The sequence below is a fragment of the Malus sylvestris genome, chromosome 17 (assembly GCF_916048215.2).
Source record: "Malus sylvestris chromosome 17, drMalSylv7.2, whole genome shotgun sequence".
NCBI classification, from domain to species: Eukaryota; Viridiplantae; Streptophyta; class Magnoliopsida; order Rosales; family Rosaceae; genus Malus; species Malus sylvestris.
Window position 1 is genome coordinate 10,678,941 of NC_062276.1, and position 25,558 is coordinate 10,704,498.

The 25,558-nt window shown below is 40.5% G+C and overlaps 1 protein-coding gene and 1 pseudogene across 1 annotated transcript; one reads left to right on the top strand and one right to left on the bottom strand.

Annotated features, from left to right (window-relative positions):
• Window positions 1-2,191: 2,191 nt before the first annotated feature.
• Window positions 2,192-6,739, top strand: LOC126611782 (flowering time control protein FPA-like; annotated as a pseudogene).
• A 7,754-nt stretch (window positions 6,740-14,493) lies between these two features.
• On the bottom strand, window positions 14,494-21,718 carry LOC126609708 (uncharacterized). The gene is made up of 22 exons (XM_050277592.1): window positions 21,559-21,718; window positions 20,925-21,461; window positions 20,510-20,787; window positions 20,292-20,378; window positions 20,015-20,149; window positions 19,809-19,930; window positions 19,367-19,531; window positions 19,001-19,106; window positions 18,629-18,734; window positions 18,416-18,526; window positions 18,109-18,272; window positions 17,827-17,944; window positions 17,502-17,726; window positions 16,876-17,066; window positions 16,594-16,761; window positions 16,345-16,450; window positions 16,056-16,193; window positions 15,684-15,842; window positions 15,331-15,540; window positions 15,050-15,244; window positions 14,894-14,965; window positions 14,494-14,806 (listed from the first exon to the last, which is right to left on the bottom strand). Exons 1-22 carry the CDS (start codon window positions 21,604-21,606, stop codon window positions 14,648-14,650), a joined length of 3,600 nt encoding a protein of 1,199 aa, XP_050133549.1. The 5' UTR covers window positions 21,607-21,718; the 3' UTR covers window positions 14,494-14,647.
• Between the last annotated feature and the right edge of the window lie 3,840 nt (window positions 21,719-25,558).

Below are 25,558 nucleotides of genomic sequence, written 5' to 3' on the forward strand. Positions count from 1 at the left end.
AGCGCCCTGGCATGAATCCGAATTGGTTGTCCGAAACCCGTGTCTCTTGCCTCAATCTATGCTCAATGACTCTCTCCCAGAGCTTCATTGTATGACTCATTAGCTTAATACCCCTATAGTTCATGCAATTTTGTACGTCGCCCTTATTCTTGTAGATAGGCACCAAAGTGCTCGTTCGCCACTCATTTGGCATCTTCTTTGTTTTCAAAATCCTATTGAAAAGGTCAGTGAGCCATGTTATACCTGTCTCTCCCAAAAGTTTCCACACTTCGATTGGTATATTGTCTGGGCCTATTGCTTTTTTATGCTTCATCTTCTTCAAAGCTACAACCACTTCTTCCTTCCGGATTCGACGATAAAAAGAGTAGTTTCTACACTCTTCTGAGTTACTCAACTCCCCTAAAGAAGCACTCATTTCATGTCCTTCATTGAAAAGATTATGAAAATAACCTCTCCATCTGTCTTTAACCGCGTTCTCTGTAGCAAGAACATTTCCATCCTCATCCTTGATGCACCTCACTTGGTTTAGGTCCCTTGTCTTCTTTTCCCTTGCTCTAGATAGTTTATAGATATCCAACTCTCCTTCTTTGGTATCTAGTCGTTTATACATATCGTCGTAAGCCGCTAACTTAGCTTCTCTGACAGCTTTCTTCGCCTCTTGCTTCGCTTTTCTATACCTTTCACCATTTTCATCGGTCCTCTCCTTGTATAAGGCTTTACAACATTCCTTCTTAGCCTTCACCTTTGTTTGTACCTCCTCATTCCACCACCAAGATTCCTTTTGGTGTGGGGCAAAGCCCTTGGACTCTCCTAATACCTCTTTTGCTACTTTTCGGATACAACTAGCCATGGAATCCCACATTTGGCTAGCTTCCCCCTCTCTATCCCACACCCATTGGATGATTACCTTCTCTTTGAAAATGACTTGTTTTTCTTCTTTTAGATTCCACCATCTAGTCCTTGGGCACTTCCAAGTCTTGTTCTTTTGTCTTACTCTTTTGATATGTACATCAATCACCAACAAGCGATGTTGATTAGCCACACTCTCTCCAGGTATAACTTTGCAATCCTTACAAGTTATACGATCCCCTTTCCTCATTAGAAGAAAATCTATTTGTGTTTTTGACGACCCACTCTTGTAGGTGATCACATGTTCTTTCCTCTTCTTAAAGAAGGTGTTGGCTAAGAAGAGATCATATGCCATTGCAAAATCCAAGATAGCTTCCCCATCCTCGTTTCTCTCCCCAAAACCATGGCCACCATGAAAACCTCCATAGTTGCCTGTCTCCCTGCCCACGTGTCCATTTAAATCTCCTCCTATAAATAACTTCTCCGTCTGAGCAATTCCTTGCACCAAGTCTCCAAGATCTTCCCAAAATTTCTCCTTCGAACTCGTATCCAACCCTACTTGAGGTGCGTACGCACTAATCACATTGATAAGTTCTTGTCCTATTACAATCTTGATTGCCATGATTCTATCTCCTACCCTCTTGACATCTACAACATCTTGTACCAAGGTCTTGTCCACGATGATGCCAACACCGTTTCTCGTTCTATTTGTGCCCGAATACCAAAGTTTAAACCCTGAGTTTTCTAGATCCTTTGCCTTACTACCAACCCACTTAGTTTCTTGTAGGCACATAATATTTATCCTTCTCCTCACCATAACTTCCACTACTTCCATAGATTTTCCCGTTAAGGTTCCTATATTCCACGTTCCTAAACGCATTTTGCTCTCTTGAACTCTACCCTTCTGTCCTAGCTTCTTCACCCTCCCCCGTCTAATAGGATCAAAGTACTTCTTTTGTGTGTCCCGGGTAAAGTTGATAGGAGCATATGCTCCCAAACAACTTTGAGTGGAGTCGTTCGAAAAGAAGTTTCTATGGCCCCCTTGCTCATTTAACACTGCATCCGGGTGCCGATGGAGATACAGCGACCCTTGCTCACTTATCACTGTGCTCGGGCCACACAGCGCGCCACTTACGGGTGACGCCCTAGCTTTAGCGCGATTTTGTTCTGGATTCATTTTCATAAGGATTCGACGTGATCATGGAGTGCCGGCTGTCGACTACCTGACGCCCTCCCCCTCCTCCTTTATCCGGGCTTGGGACCGGCCATGTAAAACATAGGCGGAGTTCCCATCAATAAGTTTATAAAGGAAAAAAAATTGATTTGACAGAAATAACAGAATATGGAGTTGTCACTGGAGAAAAATCAGAAGCCTTTTATTGGATTAAAAGAATTCCTTACTAGGTAAGAATTCAACCTTATCTCCAGATGTTGGAGTATAATAAAAGGAGACCATCTAAGCATAAAGCTTGGTGATGTGAATCATATATCATATAACAACATTTCTATATGCGTTGTATAAGCTCGTTCTGTTCTTACTTTTATGAATCTTTAATCACAGGATAAATCATCAGCACCATCGCGTGAAGAAGGTTACTCCTAACGTTGAGATGAACAGCATTCAGCTCCAAGAGGATCACCTTTCTTGCAAAGGGAGTTTTGAGCACACCAGAATAGTCCTGAGCAATTTTAGCGCATCAGTACAGCTGGAGCACGTTTAAATCGCGTTGCAGGTTGGAACATCTGAGAACATTACTGAATTCCGCAGATTAAAGCATGTCCTGAGAGATGTTTGCCTATGTTGACAATCTTTGCCTTGGGAGGCCAGTGCAGTTTAGAGCAGTTTTGTCTTTCCTCCGACTGTTCACTTGTTTAATCCAGGTCAACAGTGTTATATTCCTGCAGTTGATTTCACAAAATTGATTCTCGCACTCATTGAAAAATCTGTAACAGTTATTGACCAAGTGTTTGCTTACTCTTGCTAGCATGATTTACAGTGTTCCGAGTCATAAAATGTTATTCACAGCGCCCAGATGTAATTTGTTCTAGTTGATTTCTTGTGCTGACAGATCTATTCTGATTTGAATAATTAGACACATTTAGCAGTTACCACAGCATGTTTAAATTTTGTAGGATGTGAACCAGCATTGTTTTAAGTTTTTTCTATTGTCTGAGTGCATCTCGTAGTAAGTCATCCGTCAGCCTTTGGTTGAACTTTTGTGTGTGCATGTCATGTGTGTCTTCTACTCTAAACTGTCCGGATAATTTGCACGTGTATAGAAGCAGAATATTTGGAGTACAAATTCAGTAGCAATGTCTAAAATAGTATTAGTTTAATCCAAAAAAAAAAAAGGGAAATTGAATAACAGCATTACTAATGTTGAATATATTTAGATGCACTGTAGATGGGTTATGAAAGAACACTTAATGCATGAGCTGGTCGAAAAGGATGTTCAGCATACATTGGTCATTGGAGTAATCTTTATAAGATTGAACCCGTTGGTTACATTTGGCAAGTTGGTAGTAAACTATGAGAAACAGTACGGAATTAATGGTAAGTTAGAATCAACATTTCCATATGCGTTGTATAAGCTCGTTCTGTTCTTACTTTTATGAATCTTTAATCACAGGATAAATCATCAGCACCATCACGTGAAGAAGGTTACTCCCAAGGTAGAGATGAACAACGTTCAGCTCCAAGAGGATCATCTTTCTTGCAAAGGGAGTTTCGGGCACACCAGGATAGTCCTGAGCAATTTTATCAGGAAAAATCTAATGAGTGATAAGAATGTAGAGCCTGGTGCGCTGTTTTATGGATAGGTTTTCCTGCTTTATTGAAGGTGGATGAAATGATATTAAGGAAAGCTTTCTCACCATTTGGTGAGATTGAGAAGATCACTGCGTTCCCTGGTTGTAGTTATGCTTTTGTGCGATTTAGGAGTGAAATGTCAGCATGCGGAGCAAAAGAAGCTCTTCAGGGAAGATTATTTGGAAACCCCCGGGTACATATTTGCTTTGCAAAGAGTGAAACACGCTCAGCAAACAGTGGAAGGAATTCAATGAATGTCCCTCCATCCCCACATTTTCAGGTGAATGGTCGCTCAGGATCATCCGAATATTTTTGGGAGGACACGAAATTTGGGAGCTTCACAGGGAATCCCAGCTTCATATCTCCTCAATATTTCCCAGATTTTGATGCTGGTGATTCCGATCCCTGTGGTTTTAAGAGGAAAGGGAATTTATGGAGAGGTGAAAGCGATACGTTTGAACAGAGGAGATACGGGGAAATGGGGTCTGAACTATGACTATCAGAAGATATGTATGATCATCAGGGTAGTCCTAAAAGAGAGAAATATGCTCATTTACATGATTATTCAGAGATTTCCTCAGACAAGTCAACCTTATGAAGAACCATGGGACTTGCCAAAAGATATTAATTACTTTCATGGGGCCAAGAAAATGAAGACAGGGTCTTTTCTTTCGAACAAAGAGCTTCCATAGTATGCCCAATCTGACTGCAACCCAGAAAGAGCTTCCAGAGTATTCCCAAGCTGACAGTTCCAATAGAAACTTTGAGGGTGGGCCTTTTGGTTACAACCAGTTACCTTATCGACCAATGAATCTACCTCTAGCTCTAGGAGAAACTCCTGTCAGTCATGCTCGTTGCTTTCCTGTGGGCAAACTCCTTGACATCACTTTGTAAGTAGTAAATTTTTTTTTTCCGTAACTCAAATTTTCTGCTTACTTTCATGATTAATTGAACAGAATCATTGGCTGGGAGAAAAAAAGAAAAAAAAAAGAAAAAGTGGAATGAATAAAATCAAGAATGTGAAAAGGCTATATTTACCTTTTGCCTGTTGTCTTTTATCTTCAACAGTAGCTGATTACTATAACTTCGTGATTGTTGCCTGTCTGTTAGTAACATGCCATTTTTATTAAATGCGCAATATGCATTTTTTATCAACTTTTTTACTCTTATCAAATTACTTAGTTCCAGTGTATTTTGTTTTGTCAGAAATGGAAGAGTTCCAATTTATTTTTCATGCATTTGAGAGTTCACAGGACTCTGGCTGCATGATATTTTGGTTCATGTATCAAATATTCAACCATTAGCTGCAAGGGATTTTGTTTTCCGTTGTTTTTTCCCAGTAAGGAAAGGACTATCCTTAGGTGACCCAATTTTATTGAAATTCAGCAATATTGATTGATTAACAGACTACACAATCAAATTGTTTTTGTAATTTTATTGATTGGTTTTGTCTAATTCCGCTTGTCAATTCAGTTCCTGATTATACTTTATTGTTATTCTAGTGTGTCTAATTCAGAAGTACACGATGTAATCTAGATAGACTAGTTTCCACTGCTCTGAAGGCAAAATACATATTTTCAAACGTTTTGTAACGAATGATAGTTATCAAAGTTTTGGATCTAAACCATTATTATCACCAATGTTCTGCTGCAGGCCTGAATTTTTGGATTGTACTGCAAGGACTGGTCTAGACATGCTTTCGAAGCATTACCATCAAGCAGCAAGTGCTTGGGTTGTGTTCTTTGCCCCTCAAAGTGATGCTGATTTTGGATGCTACAATGAATTTATGCATTACCTTGGGGAAAAGCAGCGAGCAGCCGTTGCGAAGTTAGATGACAAGAATACCTTGTTTCTTGTGCCCCCATCGGACTTCTCAGAGAAAGTGCTGAAGTTACCAGGGAAACTCAGCATCTCCGGTGTTGTTTTGAGGTTAGAGAATCCTAGTTCAAATTTTCGATCCCCTCATCAAGAACCTGAAAGAAAAGATATGAGATTATTGTCATTGCCTTGGGACACATCATATACAAAGCCATCAACACCTTCAGAATCTATTCATTCATATACATCAGCTCCACCGGTGTCATTTTCAGGTTCAGCTTATGGTGTTGGAAATGTATCTGATTCTTACAATGAGAACAGGCATGAGTATCCGCATCATATGGAAAGCCCTGCATCGGGGCCAAACTGGTCTTCACTCCACACAAAACTCAATTACAGATACTAGAAATAGACCAACCCAAATGCCCAATAGTGTCGCTGATTCTAATTTTCAGGAGCATAGGGTCATGCAAAGGGAAGCACAACAGTTGAGCTTTTCAGGTGGAATTTCTCGTATTCGAAACCGCAATTCCTCGCAGCAGGAAATCCAATCCTTAGGTTCTTTATCTATGCTGTCTGCTGCCCCACAACCAGAGCAACTTGAACAATTGCCATCATCTCTTATTGCGCAGCAGCGGAGGCAGCCTGGGATAACTCCAAATCCATCTACTGGAGAAGATTTAAGACGGAGAAACACAATGAATGAGTCTGATAACATTCCAAGGACATCCCAGACATTTGGTATGCTGAATAATCAGGTAAATTTGCAGCTGTCAACGTCTCAGTTTGGTCAAGTTCAACAGTTGCAGCAGCGGCAACAGCATGTATCAACTGTGTCTGCAACGCCTCACACAGTCCAAACAGCACTTCAGGGAAACCAACAGCTACAAAGTACTAGTACAAATAAAGCAATAGAAACAGATCCACAGAAACGCCTGCAAGCAACATTACAGTTGGCTGCAGCTCTTCAACAAAGCCAAGGGAAAGGAAGTTGCCAGTACCTGATTATGATTGTGCTGGTCATCATTTTTTGAGAGTGAGTGACAGATAAAATTGGAAATTCAACACCTGCAACGAAGTGCAGTTGCACGAATTTTGCTTTTCCTACAGTTTGATGTAAATCCTCCTCTTTTTTCATAGTTTTACTGTTGGGGTTCATGCAGTTGGATGTTTATTGGTTTTTGTTGTCCAATGGTCATGCTACTCATCTACATTCTATATTGACTAAATAGAAGAAAGTTACCGGCTAGAATTTGATAGCTACTTTATGCTCCTTTTTCCTTCATATGATAGATTATATATATTCTTCAGCAGGCTGCCGTATAGGGCATCTCTCTCAGTCGCCTATACAGAAGCCCTGCAAACATGACTGAATTGTGCAGGAACACTTGTAAACTTGTTTTAGGTAATAATTTTGTTAATCGTGGGAATTTCCTTTCTTTTTTTTTTTTTTCGATTTACGTAGTAACTCCACCTGTGTAAGTTTATCTTACATTGCCGGTCCCAAGCCCGGATAAAGGAGGAGGGGGAGGGCGTCAGGTAGTCAACAACCGGCACTCTACAGTTACGTCGAATCCTTATGACAATGAATCCAGAACGAAATCGCGCTAAAGCTAGGACGTCACCCGTAAGTGGCGCGCTGTGTGGCCCGAGCACAGTGATAAATGAGCAAGGGTCGCTGTATCTCCATCGGCACCCGGATGCAGTGTTAAATGAGCAAGGGGGTCATAGAAACTTCTTTTCGAACGACTCCACTCAAAGTTGTTTGGGAGCATATGCTCCTATCAACTTTACACAGGACACACAAAAGAAGTACTTTGATCCTATTAGACGGGGGATGGTGAAGAAGCTAGGACAGAAGGGTAGAGTTCAAGAGAGTAGAATGCGTTTAGGAACGTGGAATATAGGAACCTTAACGGGAAAACCTATGGAAGTAGTGGAAGTTATGGTGAGGAGAAGGATAAATATTATGTGCCTACAAGAAACTAAGTGGGTTGGTCTTAAGGCAAAGGATCTAGAAAACTCAGGGTTTAAGCTTTGGTATTCGGGCACAAATAGAACGAGAAACAGTGTTGGCATCATTGTGGACAAGACCTTGACACAAGATGTTGTAGATGTCAAGAGGGTAGGAGATAGAATCATGACAATCAAGATTGTAATAGGACAAGAACTCATCAATGTGATTAGTGCGTACGCACCTCAAGTAGGGTTGGATACGAGTTCGAAGGAGAAATTTTGGGAAGACCTTGGAGACTTGGTGTAAGGAATTGCTCAGACGGAGAAGTTATTTATAGAAGGAGATTTAAATGGACACGTGGGCAGGGAGACAGGCAACTATGGAGGTTTTCATGGTGGCCATGGTTTTGGGGAGAGAAATGAGGATGGGGAAGCTATCTTGGATTTTGCAATGGCATATGATCTCTTTTTAGCCAACACCTTCTTTAAGAAGAGAGAAGAACATGTGATCACCTACAAGAGTGGGTCGTCAAAAACACAAATAGATTTTCTTCTAATGAGGAAAGGGGATCGTATAACTTGTAAGGATTGCAAAGTTATACCGGGGGAGAGCTTGGCTAATTAACATCGCTTGTTGGTGATGGATGTACATATCAAAAGAGTGAGAAAAGAGAACAAGACTTGGAAGTGCCCAAAGACTAGATGGTGGAATCTAAAAGGAGAAAAACAAGTCATTTTCAAAGAGCAAGTAATCACCCAGTATGTGTGGGATAGAGAGGGGGAAGCTAGCCAAAGGTGGGATTCCATGGCTAGCTGTATCCGAAAAGTAGCAAAAGAGGTATTAGGAGAGTCCAAGGGCTTTGCTCCACACCAAAAGGAATCTTAGTGGTGGAATGAGGAGGTACAAACAAAGGTGAAGGCTAAGAAGGAATGTTGTAAAGCCTTATACAAGGATAGGACCGATGAAAATGGTGAAAGGTATAGAAGAGCGAAGCAAGAGGCAAAGAAAGCTGTGAGAGAAGCTAAGTTAGCGGCTTATGACGATATGTATAAGCGACTAGATACCAAAGAAGAAGAGTTAGATATCTATAAACTAGCTAGAGCAAGGGAAAAGAAGACAAGGGACCTAAACCAAGTAAGGTGCATCAAGGATGAGGATGGAAATGTTCTTACTACAGAGAACGCGGTCAAAGACAGATGGAGATGTTATTTTCATAATCTTTTCAATGAAGGACATGAAAGAAGTACTCCTTTAGGGGAGTTGAGTAACTCAGAAGAATGTAGAAACTACTCCTTTGATCGTCGAATCAGGAAGGAAGAAGTGGTTGTAGCTTTGAAAAAGATGAAGCATAGAAAAGCAGTGGGCCCAGACGATATACCGATTGAAGTGTGGAAAGCCTTGGGAGAGACGGGTATAGCATGGCTCACTGACCTTTTCAATAGGATTTTGAAAACGAAGAAGATGCCAAACGAGTGGCGAAAGAGCACCTTAGTGCCTATTTACAAGAATAAGGGCGACGTACAAAATTGCATGAACTATAGGGGTATTAAGCTAATGAGTCATACAATGAAGCTCTGGGAGAGAGTCATTGAGCATAGATTGAGGCAAGAGACATGGGTTTCGGACAACCAATTCGGGTTCATGCCAGGGTGCTCAACCATGGAGCCAATCTATCTCTTACGAAGAATGATGGAAAGATATAGAGATGGGAAAAAGGATTTACACATGGTCTTTATAGATTTGGAAAAAGCGTATGATAGGGTCCCAAGAGACATTCTTTGGAGGATTTTAGAGAAGAAAGGAGTACGAGTAGCATATATCCAAGCTATAAAGGATATGTATGAAGGAGCAAAGACTGCCGTAAGAACTCATGAAGGACAAACCGAAAGCTTCCCCATAACTGTAGGATTACATCAAGGCTCATCCTTAAGTCCTTACCTTTTTGCGTTGGTAATGGATGAGTTAACAGGACATATTCAAGATGATATTCCTTGGTGTATGCTTTTCGCAGACAATATAGTGTTGATAGATGAAACTCAGGAAGGGGTAAATGCGAAGCTTAACCTTTAGAGAGAAGTGTTGGAATCTAAAGGTCTTCGCCTAAGTCGATCAAAGACAGAATATATGGAGTGCAAGTTCAGTGCAAATGGAGGCCAAAATGAGTTAGGGGTAAGGATCGGAGATCAGGAAATACCAAAGAGCGACCGTTTTCGCTACGTAGGATCTATCTTGAAAAAGAACGGAGAATTAGATGGAGATCTCAACCATAGAATACAAGTTGGATGGATGAAGTGGAAGAGTGCATCCGGCGTGTTGTGTGATCGTCGTATGCCACTGAAACTTAAGGAAAAATTTTATAGGACGACAATAAGGCCGGCGATGCTGTATGGCACAGAATGTTGGGCGGTGAAACATCAACACGTACACAAAATGGGTGTAGCGGAAATGAGGATGCTTCGTTGGATGTGTGGGCACACGAGAAAGGATAAGATTAGGAATGAGGATATCCGAGGTAAAGTAGGAGTAGCCGAAATTGAAGGAAAACTGAGAGAAAATCGGTTACGGTGGTTTGGACATGTGCAAAGAAGACCTACTGACGCCCCGGTTAGAAGATGCGACTACGGGACAGAGGTTCAGGGCCGAAGGGGTAGAGGAAGACCTAGGAAAACTTTGGAAGAGACTCTAAGAAAAGACTTAGAGTACTTGGATCTAACAGAGGACATGACACAGGATCGAGCACAATGGCGTTCTAAGATTCATATAGCCGACCCGACTCAGTGACTTGGATTTTTCAAGTCTCCAATCGAGAAGTTTTCCCCACTCGGGAAATTAAGGGAACACGACCTCAACCTACATGCTCCACTCACAAAGCTTCAACATACAAGCTTCAACAAAAGAAAAATTCAAAGAACTTAGTGAAGAAGGCTTTGGTGTATTTAACACAATACGTTGAAATGAAACAAAGCTTATTTATTGATATCTCTAAGAAGTTACAAATATGTACATATACACGAGTCAAAATAAACAAACAAGAAGGAGCCTTCACAAAGGTTGCTTAGGAGAAGTCTCAGCAGTCGGCAGAGCCCCAGAAAGAGAAGGCACCGGAGGGGGATCATTCGGAGCCTCAGTACTGGACAGCACCCTAGAAGGAGGAGGCATCGGAGGTTGATCATTTGGAGCTTCATTACGCGGTACAGCCCCAGAAGACGAAGGCAATAAATGTCTTTGGAACAAACCCACAAACCTCTGATGATCATGTAAAATCTGACCATCAGATTCCTTCATCTGGTCAAGCTTCCTCTTCATGTTTGTAGCATAGTCATGTGCGAGCCGGTGCAACTGTTTATTCTCATGCTTGAGCCCTCTAATCTCCTGTTTGAGACTCATCACTTCAGCCACCAATGATTCAACTTGGCGGGTTCGAGCAAATAGGCGTTGGGCCATATTAGACACAGAACCTGCACACTGAACACTGAGAGCCAGAGAATCCTTAACAGCCAACTTATCAGACCGTTTGGAAAGTAGTCTGTTATCTTTGGGAGTGAGAAGGTTCCTGGCCACCACCGCAGCGGTCATATCATTCTTCATCACGGAATCCCCAACGGTAAGAGGACCAGTAGGGGATAAGAAGGATGGGCGCCATATGTTTTCTGGAGAAGGCGTGGCTGCCTCTTCAACAAGGTTCAAGTCAAAACGACGGTCGGAGGGGCCAGACATTTTCAAATGTGTTGAAGAGAAAAGAGGTCGGACAAATCAAGATCTTAGAAATGCAAGAATGGAGCTTCTACTGGTGGAGATTCAAGTGTGCTTTGGAACTTAATACCAGCCTCTATAAAAATCTGCACTCGATGGAGCTTCAGAAATCGAAGAGGTGCCTGCTTAGAAATCGAAAAGGCGTTTGCTTTCTCAAAAACTGGGCTGCTCAAAGACCACGAGGGTCGATCTCAGGAATCGAAGAGGCATTTGCTTTCTCAAAAGCTGGGCTGCTCAAAGACCATGAAGGTCGATCGCAGAAATCGAAGAGGCGCTTGCTTTCTCAAAAGCTGGGCTGCTCAGAGACCACGAGGGCCGATCTCAGAAATCGAAGAGGCACCTACTTTTTCAGCCTTGTCAGCACCTGTCACATGCACACTCAACTTTGCGGAAATTATGGGCATTCTGTCGAAAATTTCTACTGAAGTAGAAAGCATGTGAATGTTACTGTTCAATCATTCACTTTCCACACGCAACATCAGCTCACGGGTACCACAGATAACTTTGCCAAAAATCTCTGACAAAGTTTAGACACATGAAGCTTGTAGCTCCCATTACATCGCTATGACCAAGAAGGGTAAAAGAATAGCAAAGAAACAGCACTAACAAAGTTTAGACACATAAATTTTGAAGGTCTAGCTACCATATTATTACCTACAAGGGTAAAGGAACATGACCACTGCTGGATAATTGGAAAGTCCCTGTGGGTCAACCTTTGTGCTCCGTGGTAAGGTAGACTAGCAAACAGCCTAACCTTTACTCACATTCGAGAAAATACTCCCAACAAGATTGTTTGCTTCAAGATCGAAGAGGCACCGTCCTCCGAATCTCGAGAGCCAGACTCCCAACATGATTACTTTCTCAAAAAGCGACGAGACATCGCTCTCCGAATCTCGAGAGCCAGACTCCTAGCAGGATTGCTTTCTCAAAAATCGAAGAGGCACCGTTCTCCGAATCTCGAGAGACAGATCCCCGACAGGATTGCTTGTTCGAAAACCGAAGAGGCACCGCTTTCTCAACTTCGAGAGCCAGATCTCCTTGGATAAAGCTTGTCTGTAATCTTCACACGTAACATCATCTTTCCAGATACCACAGACCACTTTTTCAAAGTGCTCTGACAGAGTTAAAACACGTGAAGCTGGCAGCTCCCACTACCGTGCTATGACCAAGAAGGGTAAAAGAATAATATTACTCCTTCTTGTTAGGGAGACTCCTATATATGTCGACATTCATCCTCAACGAACAGGCAGACCTGCAAAAATGCTCAACCCTTCCTCATATCTGAGAGGGCACTCCCAACGAAGCCTCTCGAAATACTCAGCTTTCTTTCCCCCCCGAGAATACCTCTGCAAACAAGCTACACCAGAGCAAGAATATCTCATATCATCAGGGTTAAAAGCAAGAGTATCCCATATCATGCTTTTTCCCTGTCTTTTCCTTTGGCCTTGTTCTTACCTGCAAGACAAGGAGAAAAAGAGCAATCAGTCAGCACTTGGAATCAAGCCTCCAGTCCGGAACTGACTGCTTGGAACCCCATTGCTCTCGAGTACTCATCTTCAACATCTTATGCTTCCCGAGAAGATACCACATCTGCCTGAGGAACAAATAGGGCAAGTGAGAAGGATACAAGGAAGCATGTGGAGACAAGCGCAACAGAACACGTGCCGATACATCCACTACTTTGTCAACAGCAAAAGTATCCCATATCAGCAGGGTCGAACGTACTCTAGATTTGATGGACTTGTTTTGACCCTCAAATTCTTCAGTCGGCCTTATACTTTGGCGGAAACAAGAAAACCCTCCAGCCCAGTTCAAGAATAAGCCTGTGGAAAGTTACTTCTTCAAAAGCAAAAGTATCTCATATCACCTTTTCTCCTTTTCTTCTCTTTATCCTTCATGCTACCTGCAAGATAAGGAGAAGGATAACAATCAGCCGGAACTCGAAATCAAACTTCTGATCTGGGACTGATTGCTTGAAGCTCTGATTGCTTACCTTGTCTGTCACCTCTTTCAGCAAATCCCCTAGCTCGGCGACTTGGAGGACTCCTACTACATGGTTTGTATCGCGCTTGACCAAGCCTGAAACTACAAGTAAGCGTCAAGTGAAATTGATACATTACCTTGTGCATCTCCACCAGTTAAAGATACCACCCCTGGATGGAGGAAGAGTACTTCCAAAGAAGATGCCACATCTACCTATGAGACAGATAAGGCAAGTGAAGACGATACCACACTTCGGTACTTAAAAGTTTCGTGATTACGAGACCATTCTTCCACAATATTTCCTAATGTCATTTGTACTAAATCATTCACTTGTACTCACTAAAGGAGAGCTTGAACCTATATACTGTGTAAACCCTCCACAATTAATGAGAACTCCTTTACTCCGTGGACGTAGCCAATCTGGATGAACCACGTACATCTTGTGTTTGCTTCCTGTCTCTATCCATTTACATACTTATCCACACTAATGATTGGAACAATCTAGCGAAGATCACAAACTTAATATTTAAGATGATATTCTTTGGTGTATGCTTTTCGCAAACGATATAGTGTTGATAGATGAAATACAGGAAGGGGTAAACGCGAAGCTTAACCTTTGGAGAGAAGTGTTGGAATCTAAAGGTCTTCGCCTAAGCCGATCAAAGACAGAATATATGGAGTGCAAGTTCAGTGCAAACGGAGGCCAAAATGAGTTAGGGATGAGGATCGGAGATCAGGAAATACCAAAGAGCAACCGTTTTCGCTACCTAGGATCTATCTTGCAAAAGAACGGAGAATTTGATGGAGATCTCACCCATAGAATACAAGCTGGATGGATGAAGTGGAAGAGTGCATCCGGCGTGTTGTGTGACCATCGTAGGCCACTGAAGCTCAACGGAAAATTTTATAGGACGGCAATAAGGCCGGCAATGCTGTATGGCATAGAATGTTGGGCGGTGAAGCATTAACACGTAGGTGTAGTGGAGATGAGGATGCGTCGTTGGATGTGTGGGCACACGAGAAAGGATAAGATTACGGTGGTTTGGACATGTGCAAAGAAGGCCTACTGACGCTCCGGTTCGAAGATGTGACCACGGGACAGAGGTTCAAGGCCGAAGGGGTAGAGGAAGACCTAGGAAAACTTTGGAAGAGACCCTAAGAAAAGACTTAGAGTACTTGGATCTAACGGATGACATGACACAAAACCGAGCGCAATGGCGTTCTAGGATTCATATAGCCGACCCCACTTAGTGGGAAAAGGTTTTGTTGTTGTTGTTTGATTTACGTAGTGAGAAACTAAAAAGGAATGAAGAACAAGGCAGAATTTGAAGAGAAACTCTGAAAATTATATTGCTTTTATTAATATGAAGAATTTTAATGCAAAGTTATATTACAAAATGAATAAGATTGAATGAATACTATAGGAATTGTGCACTATACATTTTGTGCTACAAATATAGACATTCTGACACTTCCTGCTAAACATAGAAGTAGGTAGAGGCATCTGTAGCATTTTCTGTGTCTCTGCAGAGAATTGATCGGGCTTCGATTACGGAACGAGGGGGCTCAAGATCTTTCTCTTGCAGTGCATTGCCTTGTAAACGCTGCATCTGGGAAGCAAATGTATCGTCCAATATCTGCAGACAAACAAAGTGAGATTAGAAGGTACTGCAGCGTGTTGCCTCTAATTAAGTTAATTATGGTTTCAATCGGAAGCCACTTACCCCGAGAGCATAGTAAGATCCATTGTACCAAACTCGATTTTCCTTCCTGCCTTCGAGGAACTTCAAAACGATCTAGTACATAATAATCGAAATGTGTCAGCGTTGAGAAGATTTGGAAATTAATTGTTGTGTGAAATACAGGTCTCTCTAATTTACCTGTCCCATTCTATCCCAGAATCCGCGACAAATTGCGATGAATATTTTGCTTGTAAAGACCTCATGCAAGTTGGAGATGGAGTCTACAAGCTGTGAACTCAGTGGATGCATTCTTTCGCGGACCTCAGCCTCTCCATCTTCTTCCTTTGTTTCCTCTAGAATCCTTTTCAGCCTTGTGTTACGGTTAGCTTGCACCTGAAACAATCATATATGAGAAACCGTTGCTAATTTTTACCTGTTGGACTGAAGTTCGAGTATTTGAAGCAGAGGAAAAGACTTACATTGCTGATAAGCTTCCCTACAGTTGCCTGCATGTAATTTTTGTATTTCGTTCTCAAGAGAACTGTGATTCCATTCATCTGCTCCCCAAACGGCGACTTCTTGTTATCACCCATGACAGGCAGAAAAGATGCCCATGACTTTAAGATGTCTTCTAATGTACAATGAAGGACATCAAGAATTCTCTTCACGGTGTTTAAAAAGGTTCCAAGCTGACAAATAAAAGATATATAAACAAATTAACATATGCAATTGCAACATACAAATGTATCTGCATATGCAATGTGCGTGAGGAAGAGTTACTACATCTGATTTCATTACATTGTATGGGAAAATTTGCAACGGCAGAACTCGCCTGATTAGGAACGGTGTAGATTGTGACTGATTGTCTTCTTGTCAGCTTCTGGACCTGCATATTAAGCCTCTTTTGGATACCATCTTTCAATGGAGTCAAGATATCGTTATATTGTTTCTCCAGTGCTTTTATGATTGCTCTTTCAACATTAGCAACAGCCTGCACAGAGCCCACAAAACAGCTTAGATGAATGTTGAAAGCTCGTTTATAAATACTATAGGGATGAGATAAGGGAATGACATTGCTGATAGTTTCCTCTGTGAGGGTGCCCGGGCCGGGGTGGGGGTTGAAGAGAGAGAGAGGGAGAGAGAAAGAGAGACATTGCTGATAGTTCTTTTGTAAAAACAATAGGGATGAGATGAGAGAACTCACCTGTTCCAAAATCAAGGAGTATTGAGGCCATCGGTTGAGTACCACCTCGTATTGGATAAGGTTCTCTCTGATATTTTCGTACATATCCTCAGCAAATGGTGAGGTGGAATTATTTGTTGACACGCCAGACCATGGCACCTGAATCATTATTCAGATCACGTTAGTTATGGGCAATTCCTCAAGTTGAACAAATGCCTTCAGTGGAAGTTTGCGCTAATGTGAGCAAGAGCATCAAAGAAGAGACTACACATGGTAAGCTACATAATAAGTTCTTGGAGTGATGTTATACCTTTTCTGCCCTGCAACGTTCAAGTAAGTTAAGTTGCATATCCTGTACCCAGACCATTATGTAATCGTGAAACAGATTCTTCGAGTCAACACCGCCCTGCACTGGACTGAAGCGAAAAAAACATGACATGATAAATTATTTAAAGTACACTCTACAAAACAACAGAAACTTCGTTCTACAAAATCAAACCGCAAAAATTTATTCAATTGTTTGCTATTAAGGATTTTGGTCCAAATCGCTTTCACAGACCTGATATTCCAAGACTCAAGGTTTCTTTCGAAGTCAGCAACTGCAACTAAAAGCTCATTTACATGTGGCTGTGGACCAGATGGAGGCAAGGCAAGAAGAAACGCTCGAAGCCTGCTGCACAGCTCAGTGCTGTAAATGGCAGCAGCTATATTCGAGAGGTCAATTGAACTGGAAATAAGTAAGATTTCAGTATTTTCACACTCAAAAATTCAAGAATATCAATCCACGTGTAATGTTGAACAATGAATCACAGTATTAGGTTCAAAAGACACAGGCCTGTACCTGGGGAGTACATGCTGGTTGTGGATTTTGATGTCTGCCTGAATTTCCTTTTGTATATTCATACACAAATTCTTCATTTTCAGATATGCTGTCGAGATGGATATGGGGTCCATAAGGAAGCCTTCAGAGTTACTTGACACAAACTCATCAGTGTCTAGAGCATGCTTCCGGTACCTCTTTTTTGCTGCTGTCTGTTAAGAAATACATTTGGTTTTAAATTCTATTTTCCTAAGTAAGTTCCAATGAAAACAAAGTGCAAAACAAACCCAACAAGTCGTTGATTTAGGTCGTATGTTGAGTTGTTAAAGAGGAAAATTACATCTAGACACTGCCTCTAGAGAAAGAAAGAAAAAAATAGCAGCTAAAATGTTTGCAGGTGTATTCTAGTATGCATAACTGGGCATGTTCCTAAGTGTTTTATAATTGTCATAAGCTCTCTAATTTAGTGACAGTGATGAACCAGCACTTGAAATCTGCATGGTGGAACCGCATACACTCTTGTGTTAGGTCATCAATATTTGAGGATAAGAAAACTAGAGAGTTCCAAATTCATCTGAAACATTCATATATTTAACAAGTCCTTTCATGGAAACATAAGGAGAGAATTATTAACATTTTTCATGTACCTGCAAATAATTGCGCAGCATAGTCTGGGCATCGAGAGTGAGGATATCATGAAGGATCATATAGACTTGTACAGCAGGAGCTAGAGCTGGAGCTGCAGACTCTGGGGTTGGATTAAACAAGGATGTGAACCCTGTGGGCGATCCTTCATCTAATGACTTGTAATTTTCGAAAACATTTGCCAAAAGACTCTCAATTTGGTTTTCACAGTCTAACAGTATACTTTTCTACAAGAAGACAAGGTCAAATCCAATTAAAAACGAAAGGAAGTTAAAATTTCTTTCACAGGGAAATTCAAAAAGAAATAATTCTTGGTATTAAGTCTACCTCCTGCCTTGTCAAACATTTCTGACTCCTGGCCTTTATTATAGGTACTAGTAACTCATTCACAAGCTCTAAGCAACCTATGGTCGGAGTTGCCACATTCATGACATGTGACAGGTATCTACAAAGAAACCAAAGGGAAGAAAATATGATGCCGTGCCATCACAAATAGGAACATTCTAAGCTTTTTTTCTTTTTTTTTTTTCTTTTTTCTTTTTTTTTTTTACAGCAGAAGCAAAGAATCCCTAATTACTAGATTTGAAAAATTGCACATTTGCGACATACCTGAGCTTTGTGTATGACTGGGAAACTTCATAATAGTCTGCAAACTCGGTCAACAACCACTTCCAAGTTCCATGTAACCATAGGTTCCGGGAATGAAAGTTTTGTGCTCGCATAGCAGCCTCTAGCAACAAATCATATGCTAGAGTCTCTGCAACTGGTCCACTCTATAATATGTGAAAAAGTACAGGTGAGAACTGATGTTTGATACTAAAGAAAAATAGCAATGCCAAATTCTCAGACTGAACAGGGAAGAAATGAAATGTGTGACAAGATTTTCTTAGATGAATAGAGATGGAAGAAGTGAAACCTTGATATGATTATCTTCATCACTTGTTATCACACTCCCGATGTTGAGCTGAATCTTCCCAATACATTCTTTATCATCATGGTATAATGGCCACCAACGAAGTTTATCACTCTGCATAATCAAGAAAAATCACATCATATAACATGCGGATGGTAGAAAGATATTGATCTGCCTTAAGAAATCAACATTGGGTGATAGGGTAAGGATTCATACAGTGCTGTCATTCAAGGATGAAATAGGAATTGTAGTTCGACATTGGACTGATTTTTTCATGTCTTGAACTTCTACCAAAAGAGCATCCACTTGACTCTCTGGAAAACTGGAAGTACATAGACATGTAAGATCTTTTCCACATTTAACATCATATGAAACTCTCAAGTCATAACCAGTGTCCCTTGAAAAGCACCAACACTTTGGTATATTAATTAGACTATGCCACAGAACTTCAAGTACCAACATATCCATTCAAATGAGGGTTAAATTGACACCAGGGTTTAGGGTTCAACTTTTTTCTTTTGATTTCATTAAAGCGGAAAAGCACTAAAGCCTCATGCTACTTTCCGTTAAAGTAAAACAGAAACTTACAACACATGGTAATCACCGCTTCCAGGGTGCAAACAAACTGCGGAACTTGGCTCTACTTCGGTTTCTTCGGTGGCACTACTAAGTTTGAATATGCATGAAAGTGGCTCTGCACACACAAATAAGATAAGTGTCAATCATCCATTAAAACACAAGACTCACATTGCCCATTAATTTCATTATAAAAAACACAAGACATAAGTCACAAAAAATCCACCAGGAGATGCTACACATTGATACATCTCTTATCCTAATCGGTAACAATAACTTTCTCGGGTTGTAATATATCAATTAAATGGTGGCTGAATATTAAGTCTTTGGAGAAAATTAAATTTGAGAACTAAAAAGGGTTCTTCATATGGCACAAACCTTCTGGTGTAATCGAGAATGACGATGACTTTAAAGAATTTATGCCAGTTTTTACTAGTGATGAAACATGACGGACGTATTCTGCCCCTGCTTGTATATACATTGCACCTCGCTGTGAATATGTGCTCTTCAGTTTCCTTCTTGGTATTACTCGAAGTTTCCTCACTGCCATCATTCAAAAACTACATCAAGATACAAAAAGACACAATGTGGCCTACTTTTATCAGCTTAGTGTCTAAAATAAACCTAAAATCCTTGGATAAAATTATGCTGGCATAGAAACGTTTTATTACTGGTAAGAAATAATTGAGTAAACATTTCATATTTTCGGCCTCCCAAAACAGTTGTAAATAAAGAAACTAAAATAAATTCGGTAAAGGAGTTTTAAAGATCAAGTATTCACTATCTTACTAATAACTTTAATCCATTTATAAGATCATACCTTCAACTCTTATCTTTCCAACCACCTTCTTTGCTTTTGGAGCAAAAGTTTGTTCTGTATTCCGACTAGTCTTTGCTTCTAGTGGCTGCGCTCCTCTGGGTTGCAACAAAAATGTGTTTAGCCTGTATAATCAGTGTAAATCAGTGACCAATCAAAGCCTGAGAACTAGCCATGGAACTTCAAAAGAACTGAATATGGTAGCTAACCCAAAAGCATTCCGAAGAACCAGGCACTCGTCACGTAGAAATTCAGGTGCCTCAGTGCAGCCTTTTGCCCATGCTTGTAGGCATAAGCGTATACATGCCTCATGTGCAACCAAGGTTTGCCACGCATATTGACCACTGCAATGACTCAATTGGATACTCGGACTTTAGAATGACAAAAGTAATATGTTTGCAGAATCTTTGATGCATTTACTTCACTAAATCAAAAGAAACAGTAAACAAGTATCTGCCTTCATATGAAATTCAATTGTGGAAGCACCTGGTATTATAATAAGAATGGTCTAATTGGCTGACTTGCAAAGAAGGGACTTTCGTTTCTGTTTCTCCAGCTGCGCCCTTGTTCACTCTACAGAAGACAATGTCAAATTATGTAAGAACTATTTAAAACCCGAAACGAAAAAGTAAAGAATCAAATTAAAGTCACAGTCCACATTAAATACCAAAACAAGAAGAGCAAAACCACTCTTTATTCAGTACCTTTCACCAAGTTGAGAAGCTTTGAAAGAACCAGTATCCAAATCTGCTAAACCCTCTACACTCCCATCGAACCCCATTGATCCTCTTGATGGGCAGGTCCAATTTTCAGCTACATTGCTTTCTCTCAGCCCATCAGAAGCTTCCTGCCCTCCTTGAATTTCATCCTCATTACCCGAATCATCTCTCCCAATTTCAAAAATGGGAGGCGCACTCGGAGTTCCCAAGTCTGCAGCTGAATCTCTAAGTACACCACATTCATCACCACTTGGGGCAGTGCCCTGCAACAAAAAAAATCCCACAAACACATAGATTAAAAATTTACAAACAAACACTTAACTACTAAACAAAAAACAACTCTAAACCATATTATCATACAATATATTAAAGAGATAAACTTTTTTGCATCAATGCCTACATTGAAATTTCGAAGTTGAGCCCTTTTCAGAAGCTGATTGCCAGCACCCGGTGTCGAAGTTTTCAGAGCACATTTCTTCTTGAAACCCACTTCACCATCCGTAAATCTTCTGCAATTTCCGGGCAATTCAACCCTCAGACCCTCCTTCAACAACCCTCTATTCAACCCGCTGCTTGGCTTATTCCTATAACCAAACATATCCTCTTCTTCTTCCTGATAGTACTGGTCCATTGGCTTCGACTCTTCCTCAAAGTAATTGGCAGACGAACCCGTATCAGAAATCGAAGCCACACTCTCGTTGCCGTCATCGTGGTCGTTATCGGTGTCACTGCTTAGACAGGGAGCCACCAAACTGTGAGGTGCGAGCAGGCCAGTGTGGAACTTCAGCGGAGGTAGAGCGGGACCGCCGCCGCCGCTGTTGGTGCCGAAGCGCAGTGGCGATATTGGGTAAGCGTCGGAAGTGAGTTTCTCGGCAAGAGGCGATCGGACCGCTTGTGGGGATTGTTGGTGTTGTTCTAGCGCTTCAATTTCTGATCCCTGCAAATATTCAATTGAAAAATGAAAACTGGAAATTGAATGCTCAAAGATGTGACATGGGTTTTTGAAAATTTTTGAACTTTGGGGATTTGGGTACCTGTTTGATCCATTTGATCGCATTTTCGTCGAGGCCTTCGGTGAACATTTTTCTGGGTTTCAGAGAGAGAGAGAGAGAGAGAGAGAGAGAGAGTTGAGGGGAGCGGAGAGAGATGGAAGAAGAGAAAGAGTAGACAGAGAGAGCGTAGGTCGGTGGGTTTCGGCTGGCAACGGCTAGTTAGACATTTTATAATTTATTTATTTTGCGCATAAAAAGGGACCTTTCTCTTCTTTTTCGAAATTAAAATAAAAAACAAATTGGGCATTTTGCATTTGGCATTTGGCATTTGGCATTCTTCTCCACATCTCCTATTTTCTCATTGTCCTTTGGGTGTCAATCTAACCATTTAGAAATAAAAATTCTTATTAATTTAAACTTATATAAAAAAATCTAATATATGAAAATGGAAAGATTTAAACACAAGTGAAATATGAGGCACACTGTACCACCTTGATTAACTGATATAACTCTATCAATTATAAATTTTAGTTCCTGATATTGTTGTCTCCTCTAGGGCCTTTTGGGGCATCTTTTGCATACATAAGAGCAGTTCCACCCCTGCTCTTAGGCTGGCACCCAGGCCAAAAAAAGGACCGACTTTTCCATTTTTTCCTCCACCCCAGCCCCTTAGGCTGGCACCTAGCCCAAGTCAGACCACAGGCCGGCCCAGAATCAACAGAGGAAGGGGATGGCTCATCTGACATCATGTTGATGCCAGCGTGACATTGTGAGCCTTTTTTAATATTTTTCTGCAATCTCCACTTGCACCGCCCTCACCGCAATCTCCACCTCCATCACTCTCTGTCACACTTTCGACGCCTCCCGATCCCTGGAACCCCATCTGATATACCCGCACGCCTTCTTCATCTCAAATCCCTCCTTCCTCTTCCCGATTTCCACTCCACCAATCCTGGGGCTCCAGTTGCTTCGTTCAAAGATAGCTCTCTCTAATTCTAGGAACAAGAAGAAAGACCTACTGGTCTTTCGATCCAAATGAAATCAAGTGCATAATCAACTTCCTCATTTGAAGAAGAAAACATGGAGAAAAAGGTGAGAAAAAAAGAGAGGGGAGAGATACGGTTGGTCGGATAAGTAAGGGGAGAAAGGACCGAATAGGGAATGGAAGCAGTGGGAAGGAAACAAAAATGTTAGACCTTTCGAGAGAAAGGAAGAAATTTCCTAAAAGAAAAAAAAAATTAAATGATAAAAAATTAATTGATATGAATAAAATAATATAATATTAGATGGCCTGGGTGCCAGTGCATTTTTAGGGATGGAGTTGTATTTGGCCAATGACTGTTCATTGTGATCAATCACTATTCATTTGAGTGGATTAAATGAGTTGGTTGCCAACGCATTTTTAGGGGTAGAATTGCTCTAAGCATAACTAACGTTGCCTATAGTAGCGTACTAACTTTTCTTCACCTAAATTCAAATTCGCCATTTCAAAATTTAAATTACATTAAGTATGACTCGGAAAAAATAACACAAATTATACCCTTTTGTTTAAATTAAATTATTCGTCTGAGATTTGAATTTGAGAAATTAAGAAGGAAATAAAAGAGTGAAATGAAATGCAAATGGAAGGCCTTTTTGCTAAGATCGCCTTTGATCTGAATTACTTGAAGAGTACCAAATCAAACTGTACGGCAATCGCCCTTGATCTGAATTACTTAAATAGTACCAAATCAAACTGTATGGCAATTGGAAGAGCTTTCAACCCTTTTGCAAGTTTCCACAAGAGATCTTCCAACTATATTGCTCACCTTTTGGCTAAGTATTATTCCTTTATTATCTTGTTCTTAATGTACCGCCATGGTTATTTTCTCTCTTACAAAGTGATGTATATTCTTATTCTTTTTTGGGTCAATGTGTGAGAGGGGACTTTGACCTTCGAAGAAGAGATATTACTAGACTAATAACCAGATGGTGATGTTAATTTATTTTTTATAGAGAATAAGATTCCTCTCATACAAAAACAAAAGAGGGAGGAATGGGATTTTACTAGGGGTGGTTTGGTATGGGATCCCATACCGAAACCCTTGTCTCGATTCCCAAACCGAAATTTTCGGGAATCCCAATTTCAATCCCGATCCCAAACCAAATTTTCGGAAATCCCAATTTTTCAGGAATCCCGAAATAGTTTCAGGATTTTGGGACAAATCGAGAATCCCAAAATAGTTTTGGGCTTTTGGGTTTTTGGACTAAAATTTGATTAGTATGCTTTTGGGCTGCTAATATGTTGAACATATAACTGTATAGACAAAAATCTTTTCTTTGTTTTTGTTTTTTAAGGAGAAATTTTGCTAACTAACTTAAACATGAAATGACATGGAGTTCTCAACAAATAAAACCATAACACAAATCTGTGCAGTGTGCAGTGTACCAATCTGCCCAATCTGTGCACAATGACAATAGCATAAATCTGCCTATTCAATTTCTACTACAAATGCATGCAATAAAAATAAATTAAGTAACAAATCCAAAAGCAAACAAATTAGTTACAAGCCAAGGTTTTAAAATAAATAAAGTAACAAACCCAAAAGAAGTACAGGCCAAAGTTTCAATAATTAAGTTACAAACTAAAAGCCAAAAAGCAAAGCTTAAAGTTTATGAAGATTGTTGGCCTCTTCGGCCCCTTCGGCCCCTAGATCTTGTTGATGATTGTGGTTGCTCCCTTCTTGTTAGTACTTGTGCTCTTCCCCTTAACGTTGATGGTTAAGCCCTCCCCCTTACAATGGATGGTCTTGGAGGTAGTGATTGATTTTGACATTGTTGAACTTGAACTTGAGGTGGTCGAGGAGGTGGAGGTGGCATTTCATTTTCTTGTGTTGTATTCTCCTCACCTCCCAAATTAGCCGTGCCTAAAACAATAAACCACAAATAATTTACATTGAATTATAGTCTAATAGATAATAAATACTAAGAAAATAAAAGAGGAAATTAAATTGTTTACTTACTTCTTTGTAAGCATTCAAGCTCTTGGTAGAAATGGAATTTGTCAAGTGTAGGCTCCTTGTAGAAACAAAATTCCTTTCCTCTAAGTCAATCACTAGTACACACTAAATCCTCAACCGTTTTAGGTGTTAAGGAAGTTCTAAAATGATCAACAACTCTCCCACCAAGACTAAAGGCATTCTCACTAGCAACAGTGCTACTAGGAAGGGCCAATACATCCTTAGCAACTTTACTAAGAGTTGGATATTGAGCACAATTTCCTTTCCACCAATCCAAAATATTGAAACCCTCATATGTTAGACTTTGATGTGGATCATTGAAGTACATATCCACTTCATTGGCTATCTCATTTTATTGTGCCTCCACTCTCTTTTGTTGGATCTTATTTGCCATCCTTGAAGCTACATCAATATCTACAATCACACCCCCCACATCATCTAGTACAACACTTGATCTTTGCTCCACATTTGAGGTAGCACTACCACTAGTACTACTAGTACTACTACTACTAAGGATTACCCCCTCTTTATATGCATTATACAACTCGATTACATAGCCTTTAACCCTTATTTTCTCCTCCCTTATTTTGTCCCATCCATAGCCGAGCTCTTCTAGATTTGTCTCCAACATATCAAATTTGTACCTCGGGTCGAGTACTTAGGCTACAAAGAGAATAGGATTCACCTAAAAACATATGAACGGCAAAGATTAAATCCAAAACAATCAACGGTTGAAATAATTCTCTTATAATTAAAAATATATATAAAATATTTATTTTTTGTCCGGTATGGGAATACCGAAACATTTGAGATGCAAAACCGAATCCCGTACCGAAAATATCAGGATTTTTGGTTTGGGATTTTTTTGGTTTGGGATCGGGATTTTTTCGATTTTGTTTGGGATTTTTGGGATTTTTTCCAGCCCTAGATTTTACTCGCATTTGGAATAGTGGGATCTTCTGACATAAAATATTAACTTATTGGTCAAGTGTCATGTAATTGCGTCGTTACATGAAAAAAAGAAAAGAAAAAAAAAAGAACAA

Excerpts from the sequence above, each read along its gene's own strand:
- LOC126609708 (XM_050277592.1), bottom strand. The coding sequence starts at position 21,606 with ATGTTCACCGAAGGCCTCGACGAAAATGCGATCAAATGGATCAAACAG. Across the intron at positions 19,532-19,808 it reads TGGAAAGATAAGAGTTGAAG|TGAGGAAACTTCGAGTAATA; the intron begins GTATGATCTTAT and ends GAATGATGGCAG. Across the intron at positions 15,245-15,330 it reads TAGGGAAGCTTATCAGCAAT|GTGCAAGCTAACCGTAACAC; the intron begins GTAAGTCTTTTC and ends TGATTGTTTCAG.